General features: G+C 52.2%; 1 protein-coding gene across 4 annotated transcripts in view; it reads left to right on the top strand.

Moving 5' to 3' along the window:
• Positions 1-517: 517 nt before the first annotated feature.
• The window catches only part of DRP2 (dystrophin related protein 2), a 28,955-nt gene continuing 9,891 nt past the window's right edge, over positions 518-19,581 (top strand). For 2 of the 4 annotated variants that reach the window (XM_023926979.2, XM_086851083.1), the window contains exons 1-11: positions 518-1,005; positions 8,817-8,953; positions 13,000-13,133; positions 13,926-14,082; positions 15,159-15,279; positions 15,781-16,049; positions 16,520-16,666; positions 17,173-17,251; positions 18,406-18,466; positions 18,869-18,930; positions 19,202-19,276. In XM_023926979.2, coding sequence (XP_023782747.2) covers positions 8,846-8,953; positions 13,000-13,133; positions 13,926-14,082; positions 15,159-15,279; positions 15,781-16,049; positions 16,520-16,666; positions 17,173-17,251; positions 18,406-18,466; positions 18,869-18,930; positions 19,202-19,276 — 1,213 coding nt within the window. In that variant the 5' untranslated portion in view covers positions 518-1,005; positions 8,817-8,845. The remainder of the gene's footprint in view (positions 1,006-8,816; positions 8,954-12,999; positions 13,134-13,925; positions 14,083-15,158; positions 15,280-15,780; positions 16,050-16,519; positions 16,667-17,172; positions 17,252-18,405; positions 18,467-18,868; positions 18,931-19,201; positions 19,277-19,581) is intronic. The other 2 variants (XM_086851084.1, XM_086851085.1) reach the window with 2 other exon arrangements.

Here is a 19,581-nt window from a genome sequence, read left to right as displayed (position 1 = left end):
CTTAAAACACAGAGCTGGGATTACATTTGAATCCTCTTTCTCACCAAGTAATTTAATTCTCTTTCTTTTTGTGTTATATGAAAATAACATCACTCGGTGACTTGAGCAGTTTGAAATCCTTAGATGGAATGATCTGAAGAACCGTAAACTGTTATCTGTGGACCAAAATCCCAACTCTGTGTCTATGTCCTCATCCAAGCTAGCAGCTCAAATCCTCCTGTTTCGTGTGAGCTGAGGCAAGATACCCTGACATTTAAAAGATCTCCCCAGCCTGGAGAATTGCCTCCTTCTTTTACTTATTTTTCTTTTCTAAGAAAAATTGGGAAGCACATCCGAAATGAAGTGATAATCCTATTTTTGCTCCTTTAATTTTGAAACGGGCTATTCTTAAATTATAAAGTCTTGTGTCAGATACCCAAATTGTGGTTAAGGAAGGAGGCGAACGTGTCTGGCATTTTCCAGCACACGCGTGGCCATATCCAACCTAAAATGAGAGACGCCAGCCCCGAGAGGCGGTGGGAGATGTCGGCGAGCAGAGGGAAGCGTGGCTGAGCCCGGCAGCCCGTGGCAGGTCTCCAGAGGTCAGACCACGGCGCTTTCTGTGTGTTTGTACATCTCCCCTCCTCCCTTTCCCCCTCTCCATGTGTATTTTGTCTCCTCCTCCCGTGCGTGCCTGTCTTTGCATCTCCACTCTTCTCCCTCCCTCCCTCCTCCGGATCCATCGCCGGCCGAGCTCTCCCAAGGGCCGGGCACTTGGTGGGCTCGTCCTTGTTCCCCGCTGTGTTTTGCCGAGTCAAGGGGATCTCTTTGGAGGCTCGGCGAGATGCTGCTCGTGGTGATGTGATCGCATAGCAACACAGCAGCCGGGGCGGTGGAGGAGGAGAGGCAGCGGTGCTGAGGCTCAGCATGCATCCCTGGCACAGGGACTCCTCTGCTGATTCACACGCACAGCCCCTCTCCCCGCTGCCCGCTGCCCCCGCGCCTCACACCTGGCGGACTCGGAAGGTAGGCCATGACAAAATTTGTTTCCCACTCAGATCCTGGCTGGGCTGGAAAAGGGGAGAATTTGGGTAGATGGTTTAAGCTCGGAAATGCGCTCTTTGGGGGTGTCCCTTGGCAGCAGCGCTGCCCATGCATGTGCGGGTGAGGAAACTTGAGAGAAGAAAAGAAAGGGTGTCAGGGTGAGAGCAAGAGAGGTGGCCAAAACCATTTCCACCAGGGAGAGGCTAGGCACCGGCTAGGGATGCGGATTCCCGAGGCAAACAGCAGTCTCCAGCATCCCGGTTTCACACTGAAGGCTTATTTACCCTGGCAGTGTTTCTGCCTGGGCTGAAGGGCTGCTCCGGGCAGGGTGCATGGTGGCCTTCTAGCATCTTCCTGGGAGGATCAGGCAGCAGGGCAAGGCAGGGACCCAAAGATTCCTCACGTAGTAAGCAAGGATCAGCCCACAGTCCTAGGTCTGCCCTTTCCATTCACTACCTTACACGGTCCAGCCTTGCTCCTTTATGTGTCCGCTCTCCCCTCCCCCAGCTGCTCCCCAGCTCCTTTCACTCATCTTTCCTCCTCCTCCTCCCCTCTCAAGGGCTTCTATTGCCACCACTGACCTTCCCTTGGATGCAGGCAGCCCTGACCGACTGCAGGATTGCCTGCAGGAAGCACAGGACCTTTCCTGCTCCCCAGGGCTCAGCACTCTGCCTCCCTCTCCCTGCCAGACAGGACAGCCTGGGCTGTGGTTTCTCAAGATTAAGTGTCACAGATTATTACAGGTCCCCAGTCCAGCCTGTATCCTTCAGCCTTCCCTCCAGCACAGCATCACAGCTGTGGAGGTCCATTGGTGGAAGTGCCAGCGTTGTATTTATGGGCTTTTGATGCTGAGATTGCCCATGTGCAGTGACAGGGGTGCGGAGCAATTACTCTCACACCCTTGAATGCCATGGTTTCTCTGTGAGAAACCAATGTTTGTTTGTATTTTGGGTTTTAGTGCTGGAAAAAAAAAAAAGTCCACTAATATTTTTGTCAGTTTGTTTTCCTTGTTGTTCCCTAATCCAAGGTCCCCTCAAACCTCTCCTGCTGCTGCTCACCTCTGTCTTGGACCTGTGAGAGCTCTCACTTGATTGTTCTCATTAATGGCCTTTCCTGCCTGACCACAGTGCCCTTGTTGAGGAAGCTGTGTGAGGTCCCAGCCACAAGGTTCAGCTGTGCTGGGAGGGTTTCCATTCTCCTGGCACCCGTGTGTGGCTCGTGTGCCTGCCATGGCTCTGGTGCCATCTCACACCCTCCCCTGACAGCTCCCCGTGCTGAAAGCTGCTTTCTCTGCTGCTGGGGGAGTTGTCCAGGCAGCGTTCTGGAGACAGCAAGGATGTGGTGGCACTCTGGAAAGGAACTGGAGCAGTCTCATTTTGCAGCAGTGTCCAGGAACGTGGGTGCCTGGAGAGCTGGGAGGGGAAGTGTTGGAGTGGGCGCTGTGATGGGATGCTGTGTTCAGGTCCTCTCTGGCAGCTGAAGGAGCTGAGATGAGATGAAGACCATGTTTCTGGATTAATACCCGAGACAGATCAATGCTGCTCTCTAAAACTGGCCAGCACTGTAACTGTGAATGGGGCTGCTCAGGTTGGAGTGGCTGTTGGCAAAACTAAACAAAGTGAGACAGGAAAAGGATTAAATGAATGGGCTCAAACAAAAGTCCTGAGTTCTGGAGACATGGTGAATTTCTGAATATAATCATGTTTTGAGAAATATATTCAAGGCTTTCACTTAAGTCTGGATGTCTATGATAAAAGCATAAAAGGGGAATTATGAGTCTCATGAAATAAGACATGCTGACCAGAAAGAATTCAGTCCTCAAAGAAGTCTCATTTTCATAGGTGTATAAAGATGAAATTGATCTTTTCAGAATTGAGCCAAAATAGCTCCCATTTTCCTTTGCTGTTTCCCTTTGCATAGGAATAAGGTCACTCTGATACATCTCAAGTAGGGAAAGGAAATGTGACTCCATGGGGCACACAGCCTGGTCATTTAATTCATGGCCTCAGAAGGCCAGAGAGCCTTGTGCTTTGGCAGGGAGTTTATAACAAAGATGACCTTGGGGGCAAGGCAGAGTGTTGAGTTTGGTGCCAGCTTTACAGTGAGAATGAGACGCAAAGTGCCAAGGAAGCCAGGAGTCAGCAGCATTACCTTGGCCATCATAACTGAGTGTGGGTGTGCTCTTCCCACTGTTGCTGATCATTTACACAGCGTGGCAAATGGGTGATGTGCTTTTCACAATGCAGCAAAACTTGTTTGCTGCTTCCAGCAGCAGGGAAGGGAAAGTTCAGGTGCTTAGAGGAGGAAGGCAAAGGCAAGGCTTGAGGTTTTTACTGGTTTAAATTGGCAGGTTTCAGGTGCCATGTTTCTGAAGGAATGCATTCAATTTTTATGCTTGGTGCAACCTTGTTTCAGTCATTAAGCAAGAGATTTCACCCCGTTCTGCTGTTCCTTCTGGGAGGCTGCTGCTTGCCCTTCTCCTGCTCCTTCTGTGTGCCAGGTCTATCAGGCAGCAGCCTCTCTGTGTCCAGCACTGCAGGGCTGTGGGCTCACAGCTGGCTCCTCTGCCTGCTTGAGTCATTATTTCAGTACTTTAATCTGCTAAGAGATGGGAGAGAGTTCCTAGGAAAAGTGAGCTTCAGAGAGAACAACTTAGAACCCAGCTGGGAGTCTGAAACGACATGCACAAGAAACTTAGGTTTTTCAATCTTCCTTAAAAAAATCCTGTAAGTTATTTTTGAGCAGAGAGAGGGCTAGTCAGTTCTGCATGACCATGTTGTGGGCATACACCCACATTCACCTGGTGAGGTGGGGACATCATCATCACAGTTTCCTAGTGCAAAGCCAACTGGTGAAATTTTTCAGTTTGAGATTTTGTGAATGTGTGTATTCTGTTGGGAAAATGGGGAGTGAGTGAGCCAGGGCAAAGGATGCTGCTTCCTTATTAAGACGTGTGGCACCTGTTTATCCATTGAATTAAAATGACATTTTGGTTATGAGCTCAAAGTCCAAGTGGCCATTTAAGAAAGGAGCTCATCAGATGTGAGAGTCCCCATTTCACTCAACCTCAGTGAATAACACATCTTCTGTGCTGCTTGCTCACTACCAGATACAGCAAAGGTTTTATGGTAATTCTTATGGACAGGTGCTTAATTGAAGCACTCTTCATTTTAATTAATAAAGGGAACCTGGTTCTTTGGTGGAAGTGCAGTGTGAAGCCCAGTGGCAGCTTTGGTTTCTGGGATTTCTAGCCCTCAGATGATGGGGTTGGAAATGCTCCCACATGTGGAAGATTGCTGATAGTCCCCTTTCAGTGTACTCAGGAGCACATAACAACCAGGAGAATGTTGGGATGATTTTTTGTGGGAGTGTGTTTGGGTATCTATTCTGGCTTTGTAAAAGGATGGAGATTCAGGGCCTGTGCTCTGAGAGGGAACTGTGTTGTTTTTGTGTTGATCCCAGTGGGACAAAGGTTGCTTCTCTCTCACCAAACCTTGACCAGTGGGGTCTTGGGAAGTAGGTCATCTGGCCCATGATCTCAGGCTTAAATTATTTACTTACAAGTGCAGAAAACAATTTTTGCTGAAACAGGATGTGTTTTTAAGCTGTCGAGGGCGTCCTGCTGTCTGTCAGCCTGGGAATGCTGCCTTTGTTAACATCTACATGGGAGCTGAACTCCAAAATATCCACAAGCCTCCCACCTTTCCCCTTAAAGGACACTGAACATGCTGAGCTAAAATGTTATTACTTCTCTGTACAGTAAGTTAAACAACAACAAAGTCATTAACATTTCCAGCAGCAGGGAACATGTTTGTATTTCCACTCTCCTCATGGGATGAAGACTGAGCTGAGCTGCCTTGCTTCAAGATGTTCCCATATTTTTTTCCTTATAGGCCAAGATCTGAAGTGGAAAGTTTCAGAAAAGTATGTTTAGGAGGAAATTAGCAATTCAAAGCATAAACCATGTGACTGAGAGACCTCTTGATCTATATGCTGTGCTTGCTGCTGTTATGTGTGGTAGAGAGCTGGAAATTCAACATCTGATGCTACATTCTACTTCCTGTGACAGGTTTCTAATCCTGGGGGTTGCCTTAGCTGTGGAGGGTCAGCTGCAGTGTGAATTCCCTTGACATTTGGGAGAGTTTGGATATGGGTTCGTATCAGGAGGATTTCAAACAAATGCAGCAAAATTGGAGAACACTGAGCACCATGTGCACTGGTGGTAAGCTGTCACCTTGCCTTTGGCTGGGATGGAGAAGAGGTGTTGCAGGAGCTGGGACACAGGCTCCAGCCAGCCAGGGATGCTGCTGCAGCAGGTCTGTAAAGCAGAGAGAGCACAGAGATCCCTGAGTGGAGCAGTGAGCTCTGTGACAGAGCTGAAGCTGAGCTGGTTGAGCAAAGGCTATTCCAGCTGCCTTTGTCAGACTGCCTGGGAAGCAGTGAGTGGGACAGGCTCTCCAGCACTGAATTTGTAACAGCTACAGCTCATGTAGGAAGAGGCAAAAGGCAAATATTTTTGTTTTAATACACTTTAATGCCCAAGCATTCAGCTGTTGAAATGTAACATCAAGATTTTTGGCATTCTCATTTTTCAACTAGAGGATCATCAAGGTCTCAACTGTGGTAGTGGTTTGGGTACTGAAGTGTTTGGAGGCTGTAACACAGCACTGTGGAATGTGTACTGCTTCCTTTCTTAATGTGTACTGAGAGCAGAGGCAGGTGTTGGGTGTTGTTCATGTGGGAGGATGCAAAGCAGCACCAGGTAACAAGGCTGGACCTGCTCCTTCTGAGGACTGATCTGACCACCTTTGTGCCTGGAGTGGGACCTCCAGCAAAGATCAGGTGAGAGGCACCAGTCTCAATCAGAGATTTCCCTTCTTGCTGTCTCCACTGTGAGTGCAGTGCCCCAGTCCATGGTGACTCTACAGCTGCTTCTTGCAGTGTCCACCTGTGGGAATTCTCTGCTGCTTCTGCTCACCTGAGCCTCAATTTTTGTTCTGCTTGCACAGAAGTGTGCCCAGAGGACCAAATCTGGCTTGTATGATGCTAAGCCTTGGCTGTTGTGTGCTGGGTCTCCAGCACCAACCTAAAGCAGGGTGCAGAAAGTGAATGGTGGTGTGGGAGAGGCAAAGTGGATCACAGGTTTGGCTCTCGACAGTCACAGAAATCAGGCAATAGGAATTTAGCCAGGAATCATCCACAAAATCTCTACTCCACATGCTGCAGTGCCCAGACACAGAGCTGTACAGAAGCACTAAAGTAGGAGTGCCAGAACTGGAGCTGTTTTGTGTGCCTCGGCAGAGAAGCAGAGCAGATCAAGAGCATTTCTCCTTGCCTGGTTCCAGTAATAGCAGGGAATTTGGCAAGGGGTTATAGGGAGCTGTTGGCTTGCCTGCAGACGTGCCTCTCCGTCTGGTTGTCTCTCTCTCCCCCTGAATGTCCTCCTTTGTGCTGGCTGCTGTGCAGCTCAGCCAGTTCCACATTATCTGGCTTGCCTACCTCTGGGCTTTGTCTTTGCTGTTGCAGAGTGTCAAAGGGCAGCTGAGCCACTGCCCTCCAACCTGCTCTAGTGTTTGTGGCAGCAAGGTATTGCAGAGGATGTGGCTGGGTGGTACCCTTTGCTTGGCACTCAGCTCGTTCTGTGACTGCTGCCTTGGACAGGCTTTAGTTCCCCGTGCCATCTGTGTCCTGATGGGCTTTGTCATCCCTGGAGGAGTTCAAGGAGCCCAGCACTCAGGAGGTGTTTGGGTATCTATTCTGGCTGCAATGGCTGTCCTTATTTCCATGATGCTGGCAGGGAAACCCTCCACGTCCAACGCATGGATACCTGCAGGACAAGAGTTCCCCAGCCCTGTCTCAGAACTGCACCTGCCCTGTGCATGCAGATCTGTCACTCAGCAAAATGCAGTCAGAGCAGAGCTTGTGACCGTCCCAGTGCTGCTCCTGTCCTGCGGTGCTGGTGGCAGGAAGGAGGGGCCAGGCTGTGCTGGGAGGACTAAGAGCAGAGAGCCCCTGTGTGTGTGGTGGTGGAGGGCTGGCTGAACTCATCTGGCCAGCTCACATCACTGCAGTTTCACTGCACTGTGACACAGAAAAACCCAGGCCTCAGGACGGCGGCTACAGTGAGACATCACAGAGCCTCACCGGCAAAAGCCATTGATTTCCCAGTCCTGGGGAAGAGCTCAGTGGCATCCCTCTGATAGAGGCTTTGAGGAAAAATAACTTTCCACACCCTGAGAATTATATCCCAGCTAGACTGAGATTCAGAGGTCATTTAGAGGAACAGAGTCCAAATTGCACAAACACTGGAGGGAAAAGGAGGTGGTGTTACTTTCTGTCAGAAATCCTCTCTACCCTAGGAGTTGGGTGTGGTGAATTCGCCCCAAGAGGCTAGGGAGCTTTGAAGACCCTGGAATTCATAATTATTAATGTGGGTCTCATAATCCCCTCATAATCCCCTGCCTGCATGGGGAGAGGAGCAGGGATACAGAGCCTGCTGCAGTGTTCATTGGTGCTAATGGGCAGGAGAGGGAGAGGACGAGACCTTGGATTGTCAGCCTGCTGGAGAGCTCAGCACAGGCTGTTCTGCTGGAAAAGGAGAGAATTATGGCTGTAAAAATCACTAAGAGATTAAAAAAAAAGTCATAACAGAATAATCTCTTAATGTGTGTAACTGAAGGGAGAGAGGCAGTGAAAGCTCAGGCAGGGGCATGAGGGATGAGAGTGTCAGAGATGGGCAGTGCACACAGGGCCGGGGGGATTTCTCCCCACCCCTCTGTCCAGCGTGGCTGCTGTCAGTGCAGGATGTGCTGCCTGCTCCTGCCCTGCCAGGGCCAAGCAGGAACATTCCCAGCTGTCCAGCTGAGCTGGGTGTGAAGGAACCAACAACCTTCTTCCATCAGCATCACTCATTCCCCTGAAAGCAGCCTCATCTCCACACAGACGCCAGCTCTGTCTGCTGGAGCAGGTGATTTTTACCTTCTAAAAGCAGGAAAGCACTCACCAGCTTTTCTCTGAGCTTTATTTCTCATGGCTTTCCATAAAGCTGAGATGGTGCTGGCAATGAAATAAATCCCTATTTTAGCTAATTTAGAGTCCAAACAACAAAACCCAGCAGCATTGTGACCAGAGGTTGCATTTCTGATCTGAACAGAACAGTCTGATAGAATAGTCAAGGGGCCACTGCTAACTGGTTTTTACAGGTCATGTAGCTCAAAAATGGGGATAATGAAGGGGATTTTATAGCTCAAAATGAGCAAAAACTCATAAAAAGCTAGCTCACAGTATGAGAGACATGAAGCTGGGGCTCTAGGCAATTCGCCTTCTGAATATAAAAGGAAAAAATATGCTTGAAGATGTTGTCTCTTATGGAGATATGTCTGTTCTGTCTAAACATAAGTTGTTCTGGATTAAAAACCATACTGTACCGCCTGCTAGGAAGAAAATGAATGTTATCTCACAGATACAACAGTGGTCATGACAGTGAGATTCTCTCTCCCTTCCTTTAAACCCATGGGCATCTTGTACAGTTCAAGAAACCCAACCCTTTCTAAAAGTGCAATATAAACTATGGGACTTACTAGCAGTGTATCAATACAGCAAATTGCCTAGCCAGGTGGAAAAAAAGAGTTGGATGTTTAGATGAAACAAGACTGCAACACTAGGAGAAGTATATTAAATTAAAGAATGCTTCCTTTTAGTCTCCAGCTGCCGTGGAGGCAGCGCTCCAGGTGGCTGTGTCAGCTCTATGGGGAGGTGCAAGCTGACCCAGGGACTCTAACGCTGCTTTTCAGGTGCTCCATCCCCATGACCATCAGTTCTGATGCAGCCCCTGGTGATGCAGGAATGGCTCTATGTCCTCCCGCGATGTCCTGAGTGGCACATCCCGGACCAGGCGCAGCACAGCAGCACTGCCCGCCCACTGTCTCAGGTAAGAGCTGGCTCTGGGAGTCTTTCTCTGGCAGCTTTTTGCAGAGGTTGCAGATTCCTGTGGGGCAAAGCAGGCCCTCTGTTCCTGGTGGCAGGGAAGGCTGTCAGCTCCAGCCCTCCGTTGGCTGCACTTCAGGAGAGCGTGTGCTCTCCTCCAGCTCTCTGACTGCAAAGTGTTTCCCAAAGTAGGGGAAGAGAGACAACCTGCAGAGCTGGATTTCAAGGCTCTTTCATTATGAGGAAGGAGAGGCTACTGTTAACAGCTCTTATGTATTTGGTTGGGCTATTTTTTTTTCCTGGAAACTTGGAAGAATGTCAGCTTTTGGTGAAAATGTAGGTTTTCTACTCTTCCTGGCTGCAGAGAAGAGCTTGGAAATAAGCTCCTGGTGGATGCTGAAAGGAGAGGAGGAATCTGACCTCTTGCTAATCTAGTTATATTGAGAGACAGACCTTGGTCTCCCTCCTCCTTCCCCCAGGGTCTCTGAGCCTCCGGCCAGGCTCCTCACCAGAGGGGGAGGGAAGGTCTCTGGGGACCCCTGGGTAAATGGCAGAGCAGAGTGAAGAGCAGAAAGGTGTGCTGGCAACTGTCTGCAAAGCTGTCTGCGCTCTGCATGGAGCTGCCTTGAGGTGGTTTGGCACCTCTGGTGTGGGGAAATGCTCTGCCAGGCCATGGATCCCTCTTTGCCAGTTCTGGTCCCAGGCTACCTCTCACCTGACTGGACACTGATGGACAGTGCCAAAGGTTCCCCTGGGCACTGGCAGTGAGGTCCCAGCTCTGCCTTTTGCTTTTTTGTCGTGCTTCAAGAATGAATAGCAAGGGCTGAGCTGACCATCAGCCTGGACCCATTCTGCCTCAGGGAGCTGGGATCTGCAGCAGGAAGGCAGAGCTGTCTCTGGAGAGGCTCCAGCATGCAAGGCTGAGGCAGGTTGGTTTGGCTCTTGGTGGCTGAGTCAGGGTTTCTTGGCCCCAGGGTGGCTGTTACAATGCTGCTGCCGGGCCAGTGCACGGGTGGTTGATAAACAGCCTGGCAAATGAAGTGAGGAGGGAGAGGGAAAGAACAAGATGAGCAGGGAAAAGCCTTCCTGACCTGCCTGAGCAGTCCAAGCCTCTGTGAGGGGATCAGAGCCCTGTGGGATTTGCTGGGAGAGAGGAGGGGAGTGGGAGCAGGAGCAGTGTTAATGGCAGCTCCCCTTGTTTGAAGGGGCTGCTGTTGCCATCTAGGAAGCAGCCTCCCTCTCTTGTCCTTGCTAGTCCTGAAAGCTCCTGGCAGGCTGCAGACAACCTTAGCCGTGTCCTGGCCTCACTGAAGCCCCCTCCTCCAGTGTGGGAGCTGCTCTCCCATCTCTCTCCTGAGGACAGGAGCTGGCTGTGCTGGTCCCACAGGGAGGGACAGCACCCGTCAGATGTGCAGGCAGGGAAGGAGGGGAAGAGAGGGACAGATACTGGGAGCTTTTCTTTCCCTCCCTGTAGGTGGAAGAGAGCATGATAAAAATTCTGGGCGTCAGGACTGTGGGGGACACAAGAAGCCAGCCCAGAGCTTTTTGGCAAAAAGCAACTATTTGCACTTGGTCCAGGCTGGCATGAACATCTGCTGGTACCCGACACTGTGCTGGGGCACGTGGGGGACAACAAGGGCACCTTTGACTTTTTTGGGATTAGATCTCAAGAACCTATTTACCTTCTGGGTCACTGAGGCTTGATGGGATGATTTCCTGGATAAATCCCTTCCCTGGCAAACACTCCTGTCTGCTCTGGATGTGCTCCAGCATCTGAGCCAAGCTCTCTGCTGCTCATCCCAGTGCATCCCTCTTGCCCTGCCCTTGCAGGGATGGATCTTCCCCAGTGCCCAGGGCCATGACCCTGCACACACCTGGTGTCCCACCTGGGGTTGCCCTGCAGCGGGCACATCCCTGCCCGCCGTGTGCTTCGAGGGCAGCCACGGGGTTAAGGCAGGTTGGAGGCCGCTGGAATGCCGCTGGACAAAGCTGGGATTGAGGCTGCCTGTGAGGCACTGCCGCCCCCCTCCACATTCCTGGGGGGTCAGTGGCCAGCTCTGCCGGGCACCCGCTGCCTGCCCATTGCCCTGCTGGCTGCTGCCGCTGGCAGCCGGCGGGGCAGGAGCGATGCTGCTCCTCCGGCCGAGCTCCGGGGCTGAGCGCAGAGAGATGCACTGGCCACAGCAGGCGTGAGTGTTCCGTGCCCGAAAATAAACCTGTTCCAGGCTGGAGGGGGAGTGGGGGTCCAGGCTGCTGCTGCTGGGGCTCTGGGGAAGGGATGCTCAGAGGGAAAGCACTTATTTCTCCCTCTGCTCGCTCGCAGGGGTTTTGTCCTAGGGACGCAGATGTTCAGCACCTGCTCTCTGCTTGGTCACTGCTACATGATTATCTACGGGGCTTGGGAATTACAGGCGTGGTGGGCTTTTAACTTATTTAATAAGGCTGGGAGGACTGTGCTGTCTGCAGAGCTGTGCTGCAGTTGCACCCAGGTAGAGCTGATCCCTTCCTTTGGTATCCCCTGGGTTGAGGGGAGGGCTGGAGCATTCCCTGGCAGTGCCGTGGGACTGACCTACTTCAGTGCCAGGAGCACCTGCACATGCAGACTATTGATTTTCCTATGTGCAAGCAGCAGCTTTAGCTTGAGTGGATCATTATTCGTGCCCCCAAGAAGCCTGTGAACTCTGTGGGTGATGGTTTTCTCTGTTTTCTTCGTGTTTCTGGAGTGGCAGGATGGGAAGGCAGAGAGAACAGCCTGTTAGATGTTTTTAGATGAATCAAACTTAGCACCAGTCTTGGCGATCATTTGATTTTTCTCTGAGAACTGGTGTGGAGGGGGTATTTTTAGCTGTGCAGCCAAATTCCTTGTCTGGTTGTTTTCTCCTGCCTGTTGTTTTCCTTGGCTTGGCTGAATCGCTTCTCCAGACATCTCCATGAGCCCTTGGACAGCACAAGTGACAAGAATCTACTCATTCCCCTTGGAAGAGCTGCTGCTTTTCCCCCAAGGCAGCTGCCCTTATCTGGCCTGTTGTGTGCTGTTTAGAAAGTACTAACACATTTAATTATGGTTGATTAAGCACCTGGGGATAATTACCTCAAGCGAGCTCTAATATCAAAGCAGCATTCGATCGAAATGTTGCCGTTTCTCCAACACAGCTCATTGATGTCTCACTTATGGGAAAGTGCCCACGTGTTTTGCTCAACAAACTGTGTTTTTTGGAGAGAAAATCCCCTCTCACTCACTGAGTCCTGTGTGAGGGGCTTCTGATCCTGCGTGTTGCTGTCACCAGGACGTGAAGCAGAGTGCTTTGTGAGCAGGGGCATGATACAGTGCTAAAGGCTCAGGAGAGGATTCCAGCAAGGATTTGTTGTCCAGGGATCAGAACCCAGTTTTTCCAGCTGGACATGCTCCCCTTGTGTGGCTGGCTTAGGATTTGCTGTCTTCTCTCCATGGCCTTTTGCAGCACCCTTCCCACGGCTGCTCATTCTGGAGAGCTGCGGAGGAGAAGCAGCATCTGTGGAGGAGAAGTGGCTTCTCAGATTTGCCACGCAGGCAGGGAATATCCTGGAGCCTTTGTAGAGGAGCAGGTGGCAAGTCCCAGTATTGGGGATGGCAAAAAGGATGTTGGCAGATCCCCTTGGTCCCTAGGAACAGCAGGATCAGCCTCCTCTCGAAGCACAGCAGCTCTGTATAACATGGGAAAAATCATCATTAGCCCTGCAGGCACTGTGACACATAAGGACCAGCTCTGGCTTAGCAGCTCTCAGTGAGATAAGCTCATTGCTGGATAACTGAGGAGAACAGGAGATGTGCAGCAAGCCCTCCCTTCAACCTTTGCCCTTAGTGCTCCTGGAGCTGGCACTGCATCCTTCTTCCAGAGACAGCCAGGAGTTTCCTGGGAGCTGCTAGCAGACCACTTAAGGAGAAGACAGCTCCCTTGAGAGCTGAAAAGCCAGTCAGGGTTAGGGCAGAGTGGGGTGGGTGTCCCCAGGTGAGTTCCCATAGCACCAGGCAGCAATCTCTGGATGCAGCGTGGTTCTGTTTCTGCCCAGGTTGAAGCCTCGCAGGATGGTGCAGGACCTTCGTGTGTAACCCCCCGGGCTCCAAGCAGTGCTGCCGGGCCCCAGGCCCCTCTGGAGATGAATCTTTGCTGGAACGAGATAAAAAAAAAATCCCACAGCCTTCGGTAAGAGTCCTGCCTGGGGCAAGCTCCAGGCTAGCCTGGCCTTCCAGCCCTGCCTGCTGCTTGTGATTGTCAGGAGGTTTTTGAACTTTTTTGCTTGATGAACCACATGAATTCACAGTGACCTTGGCTCAGCTCCCCCTCTGGTCCACAGACTTTTAAATCTCCTTTTTCTGGAAAAGCATCTCCTCTATTTCTACCCATCCCATCCTCTCCTCCCTCCTGCTTGCTTTCTGCTGCTCTCTCTATCCTCTGCCACCTCTGCAGTTGTCTCTTTTTGCCCCAAGGCTTTGCCTCCACCTCCCCTGTGCCTTTCCCTTCACTGGGAGCCCTCTCCACTGCGTGAGGGGAACATGCCTTCCAGACTGTCAGAGTTTGCAGCTCCACAGCCAGCATGACAGAGAGCTTAACTGGGGCGTGTTAATTGTCTCCTGCCTTAATCCAAGGCTCCTGGAAGCTGCCCAGACATGTAAATGCCATTCCAAGCCCCCCTTGCTAGCCAGAGCAGTTCTGACCCACAGGCAAACACAGAATGAGTGTCCTCTACTCTGGGCTCCAGGGTGAGGAATAGCTTCAGTTTCTTGTCCCTGGTGTCTCCATGCCTCACCCCACCTGGCAGTGCAGCCTCTCTGCTGGCTGGGGGTCATGCACAGCCCGTGCTAAGCTGTGCTACCAGTCCCTGAGGAGGTCCTGGGGGTCAGCACCCAGCCACGGTGCTGTGCTTCCCCTCCTCAGGGAACCTGTTCCTCTCCTCTTTGTCCGTCTGTCATCTCACTGTCCTTGCTGTCCTGCCAGGGCTCGGCTGGAGGCCTTCTCTGACCACAGTGGGAAGCTGCAGGTGCCTCTCCAGGAGATCATCGACTGGCTGGGGCAGAAGGATGAGGAGCTGTCGGCACAGCTGCCCCTGCGGGGTGATGTTCTCCTGGTGCAGCAGGAGAAGGAGACACACGCGGTGCGTTCCTCGTGCCTCCCCTGTTCTATTGTGATGGGCTGTGCTGGGCAGCCCTGCCTGGGACCCCTGCCTCGTGTCACTGCCATGCCACAGCCTGTGGGTGCACCACTCCTTGAGTGTCTCCATCTCTGCTTCCTGAGAAAAGGCAGAGCCCATCTGGTTTTAGAAAATAAACTCAGGTTGCAGCCTCCAGTCATCTGCAGCTGGTAGTGAACCCTGTCATTTGTAGTGGCTTCCCTGTGCCCTACCTCTCACTGGCCTCTGCTTTTGGGATCCTGCAGCCTGAGAAGGCTGGTTGGTCTCGGGGCAATCCTGTGGCTGGGACATGAGTGATGCCTGCAGGAACACGTTATCATCCTATCTGAACCTGGGGTACACCCGGGCAGATCAGAGTTTCCTGCTCCCATGTTCACAGCATTTTCTTCTCACTGCCAGTGGCTGTTGGGCTTTAGTTGTTTTTACCTTGGAAACAAAATTAAGATGTTTACTGCTGCTGTCCCTCATCCTTGCTGGGGCTTCCCAGGTGCACACACAGCCCATCCAGCAGACAGCACTGGTGTGGGAGCTGTGGTTGAAGGGGAGGAGAGGACATACAAGACTAGCATGCCTCTGAAGTCTTCCCTGGCAGATGTGCTGCTTTGAGGCATCCTGCTGTTCCTCTCCTTGCTCCTGCAGCAGCTGGACCTGTTACTGAGCAGCTGCTGGAAGGGTTGTTAGCGTGGCCATGCTTTCACTGGACGAGTGAAGAGCATCTCCAAGCAGTGCATCTGAAAGCACCATAAATGAAACAGCTTCTCTTGTGCAGTCCTGGCTCAACACGCCACTCTGGGCTTGCAGTTCTGTGTCCCCACTCCAGCAAAGCTGCAGGACAAACCTCTGCAGGAGCCACCTTCTGGCAGGTGGTCATTCCTTCCCTGAACTGCAAAAATATTTCTCTTAACACTGACTTCTCTCTGTGCCTCCAGTGAGGTTTGGGCCTTGGGGTGAATAAATCACTGCAGCATTTGGCAAGGGGACAGCCAGGGCACAGCTTTTTGGCTCAGCCTGCTGTCTCATCTCTGTGCTCTACTCTCCAGGCTTTCATGGAAGAAGTGAAGTCTCGGGGACCATACATTTACTCTGTCCTGGAGTCAGCACAGGCTTTCCTTTCCCAGCACCCATTTGAGGAATTAGAAGAACCAACTTTGGAAAGCAAAGGTCTGTGGAGCTCCTCCTTTTTTTTGTTCTCTGGTTTCTCAGCTCCTCCTGGGCTGGCCTGGAGAGGGTGGAGTGGAGGTGGCTGCTGTGGCACAAAGCAGCATATCAGTGCTCTGCCTCACACCACCGAGCCCAGGCTGTGCCCAGTCCTTTGGCCAAAGGTCAGGCTGGCACAGAGCAGTGTCACTGTCCCTGGAAAAGACAGAGGCTCCTGGTGCAGTCCATGATGAGGGCACCTCATGGGGCAGCACCAGATGTGCTCCAGGGTAGGTTTTTAAAAGGCAGCACAGCTTCTGCCTCTGAGGATAGAGAGGCTGGATACCTAGAGGAGCTGGTGCAGAGATGGATACTATTATTACCTGTTTTCCTTCCCTTTTTCCAGTTTTTCCTCAGATTTTTTTATTTCTCATTTCCCAGTCCTCCCTCCACCCCTTGCCCCACTCTCCTGTGGGTTGGGCTCTCAGCTTTGCTCCCTGTTCCCATCCTGCTTTGCCTTCACAGATGTGTCTCCCCGGCACCGGATCCAGAACATCAGCCGCTTTGTCTGGAAGCAGGCCAACGTGGCCAGTGAGCTGTGGGAGAAGCTCACGGCCCGGTGTGTGGACCAGCACCGCCACATTGAACGGACCCTGGAGCAGCTGCTGGAGATTAAAGGGGCAATGGAAGAGCTCAGCACGACCCTGGACCAGGCTGAAAGTGTGCGGGAGACCTGGGAACCCATCGGGGACCTCTTCATTGACTCCTTGCCAGAGCACATCCAGTCAACCAAGGTACTTCTGGCTCTGAGAAGGCGCCAGCCTTGGCCGTGGAGGTGATGACAAGCTGCTTCTCAGGAGGACAGAGCTGCTCCCATGGGCTGCTCAGTGCAAGGCAGCCTCATTACCTGGGATCTCAGGGCCAAGGCCTCCTTCCTACAGCCCCTGTGCTTTGTGACGGGAGTGTTGGCCAGCAGTGTCCTGAGCAACTGGCCATGCTGAGCGCCTCATCATGGCACAGACCTCACATAAGTACAATGGTTCAGCACAGCTGAGTCACTGTCCCCTTTTCATTTAGCAGGAGTAATCTGCAGCCTGGTTAGTTTGGTTGGGTGTTTTTCCCCCTGCCAAGACCCCCTGTGGGAGGGTTAGTCAGCAGCCACTAGCCCACCCTAGCTTGTAGCAAAGGAAAAAATGCAAGTCCCAGCTACTCACCTGCTTCTTCTCCTCCTTCCCCTGCTCTGTGCCTGGGCACTGGACTCCAGCTGTTCAAGGAGGAGCTCTCCCCCATGAAGGATGGGGTAAAAGTGGTCAATGATCTTGCACACCAGCTTGCCATCTCAGATGTCCACCTGTGCATGGAGAATTCCCGCACCCTGGAGCAGATCAACACCCGCTGGAAACAGCTGCAGGTGGGAAGGGGTCAGGAGCGAGCAATACAAATAAACCATGGGCAGAAGGCTGGGAAGGGCTGTTACTGCTGAGCTTCAAGGATGATAAAGTAAGGTTGGCACAGCAGGATGTTATAGCTGGTGTTCCTGGGAGAGACGAGCGCCAGTTCAGCGTGAGGAAAGAGTCTGGTAAATCTGCAGAGATCTTGGTCAGGAAAAGGCAGTGGGAGGAGTTAAGGGAGAATCAGGATGTGTTGGTGGAGGGGGTCAGTACCAGCTGTGAGCTTTGATGTCTGTGAGAGTACAGATACAGGTGAGCTGGAGATGTGGCTGTGCCGCCTCAGCCTGGGGGAGGAGGTGTAGAGGGTTTAGCAGGCTGGAGGAAGACACAAACACCAAGACAGGAGAGGAAAGAAGAAGCATCTGTGTGCTGGGGCATGTCTGAGGCCACCCACAAGCCTTCCTGAATGGGTCATCAATCCAAAATACCTGTTGGACTGCCAGTGAATTGTTTTTCAATTGTCCAGGCCTCCATAAATGAACGCCTGAAGCAGCTCCAAGATGCCCACCGTGACTTTGGACCAGGCTCCCAGCACTTCCTCTCCTGTACGTGAGTGGATCCCCCTGGCTTCTGCCACCAGGTTGCCTCAGCAGAGCAGCCTGGGTTGTGGTACAGGAAAACAGGGTGGAAAGTCCTTTTGCTGAGCCCAGAGCCATGCAGAAAGCTGGAAAAGAGCCCAGGCTGGTGCACAGGAGCCGAATCAGGAGGCTCCAAAAGTTGGCATTGTGCTGCTCACCTTGTGGGACCAAGGGTGGGACGGGAATGTGGTTTCCCTTCAGAGCACAGAGCTGTGACACTCGCAGCAGCAGCAGCTCCCACGGGACACTGGGACTGTGTCAGCCTCAGAGCAAGACAACAGATGGCAGGAAGAGGCAGTCCCTCGTATCCCGTGTTAGTTATTTGGAGGCTAAAAATGTGCCTTTTCAGGAGGTTTTCATTCATGGGGTGAGGCAGAGGGATGCTGTTTTTACAGACCAGAGCTGTTGGCTGACAGCTCTCAGACTGCAAAGGGTGAGCAGCAAGTTGTGCTCTGGAGCCTGGGGTCTGTCCTTGGGATGCTGAGCCCTGCAGAGTCTCTGGATGTCAGTGGGGTTTGCTGGCCTGTGCTTCTCTGCAGACTGTGTTCTCCTATCTGAAAGGAAGAATGACTTTTCCATTTGCTGGAATTGATACTCTACCTGTGAAAAAGGAAAATAACTGAGGGTCATGCCATGGCTTCCATCCTCTATAAAACAGGGTGGCAGGCAGCTGGTATGGGATGAATCCTCATCTTCCCAAGATACTGCAGCTGGCACACAGAGCAGGAATAACAGGAACAACAGATGTTTGGGTGTCTGAGCCTGGTCATAACAGGCAGTGCTGTGTCTATGTGCCCTGCTATGAGCCCTGCCCACTGATGACCACAAGGTTGCCTTGGGCATCATCTAAAGCATCAGGAAATGTCTCTTCCTGAGTTCTGAGCTCAGCCAGATACAAAGCCCCTGGCTCGAGAGGCAGGATGTCTCTAACAAGACCAGCAGTCTTGAGACTTTCTTATAGGCAGCATCCCTTGCCTGCACCAACACCTCCAGCTGGTGATTTGGGAAGTCTTTTCAGAAGCTCCCACCTGTTGGCACAGTCCTGCAGGGCTGGTGTCAGAAACAGCATCGGCTTAGAGGAGCATTTGGTGTTGATCTGACACGTGCTTCTCTCCTTGCAGCCTCTGTCCAGGTCCCCTGGGAGCGAGCCATTTCCCCCAACAAAGTGCCATACTACATCAAGTGAGTGTGTTCCCAAACACTGCCCGAGGTCTTCCCTGGCCTGGCAGGATCAGGAATTGGGCACCAATTAGGGGAGTGGGGCAGTGAACGGACTGGAGTGAGAACTCACCTCCAGTGAAGCAGGTCTTCCTCATCCTGGCAGATCCAGGATTTCCCTGCTGGGATGCCCAAGATGAGGGGAAACCCCAGTTGGAAGGAGAGGGGGCTGGCAGCAAGTGGGGATATCCTGCTGTGGGCATCCTTCATGCTGCTGTGGCTGGGGACTATGCTCAGTGGGATGCAGCAGTGCCTGCAGACACTGAAACACTTGCTCCCAGCTCTGGCCAGGTCCTTCTTTTTAATCTCTCGTGGCAGCTTTTGGTTACCAGATTGACTCTTGGTCTCCATCTATTTTGCTTCCAGCCACCAGGCCCAGACGACGTGCTGGGACCACCCAAAGATGACAGAGTTGTACCAGACGCTGGGTAAGGAGGCTGTCACAGAACCATTCGAGTAGTCCTTGCCTTTTTTGCAGCATGGGGTGCATGTGAGATTCCCCCAGGCCACCTGCTCCCTTCTGTGCCCCAGGGTCCCCCAAAGCAGTGGGGTGTGACCCCTGCCAGGCTCTGCTCCACGCTCTCCTGCATGTGCTCAGCTTCTGCTGGTGAGGCTGGGGTCTGAGAACTGCGACTGCTGCTTCCTGCCCTGGAGATAGAGATGTTGTGGTTTTATTCTTGTTTTCCTGTGTCTCTGCAGCGGATTTGAACAATATCAAGTTCTCGGCATATCGGACGGCCATGAAACTCCGGCGGGTGCAAAAAGCCCTTCGATGTGAGTGTGGGAAGGGTTTCCCTCCTGCTGGGCCTCCCTCAGTGAGGGCATTAAACTAACACAAGCTTTTATCAGCACATCAAAGGCAGGAGGCACCAGGGGACAGGTAGCTGAGGTGAGAAACCAGGAAGATGAGCCTGGGAAGCTGAGCAAATCTCAGTCTGTGTCAGTGCCTTTCTTTACAGGTTTGGGGTGGAAATGACTCAGGGGCAGGTGTTGGCCAAAGGGATATGAGAACAAAGTGGTCCAGCTCGGGGTTACAAAGCTGTGGGATCAGGCAGGGGGTCACGAAGCAGCTCCAAAGG

This window comes from Cyanistes caeruleus, chromosome 14 (genome assembly GCF_971803275.1).
Source record: "Cyanistes caeruleus chromosome 14, bCyaCae1.hap1.1, whole genome shotgun sequence".
Lineage (NCBI taxonomy): Eukaryota > Metazoa > Chordata > Aves > Passeriformes > Paridae > Cyanistes > Cyanistes caeruleus.
The sequence above is the reverse complement of the archived record's forward strand: the minus strand, read 5'-3'. Positions and strand labels throughout refer to the sequence as shown.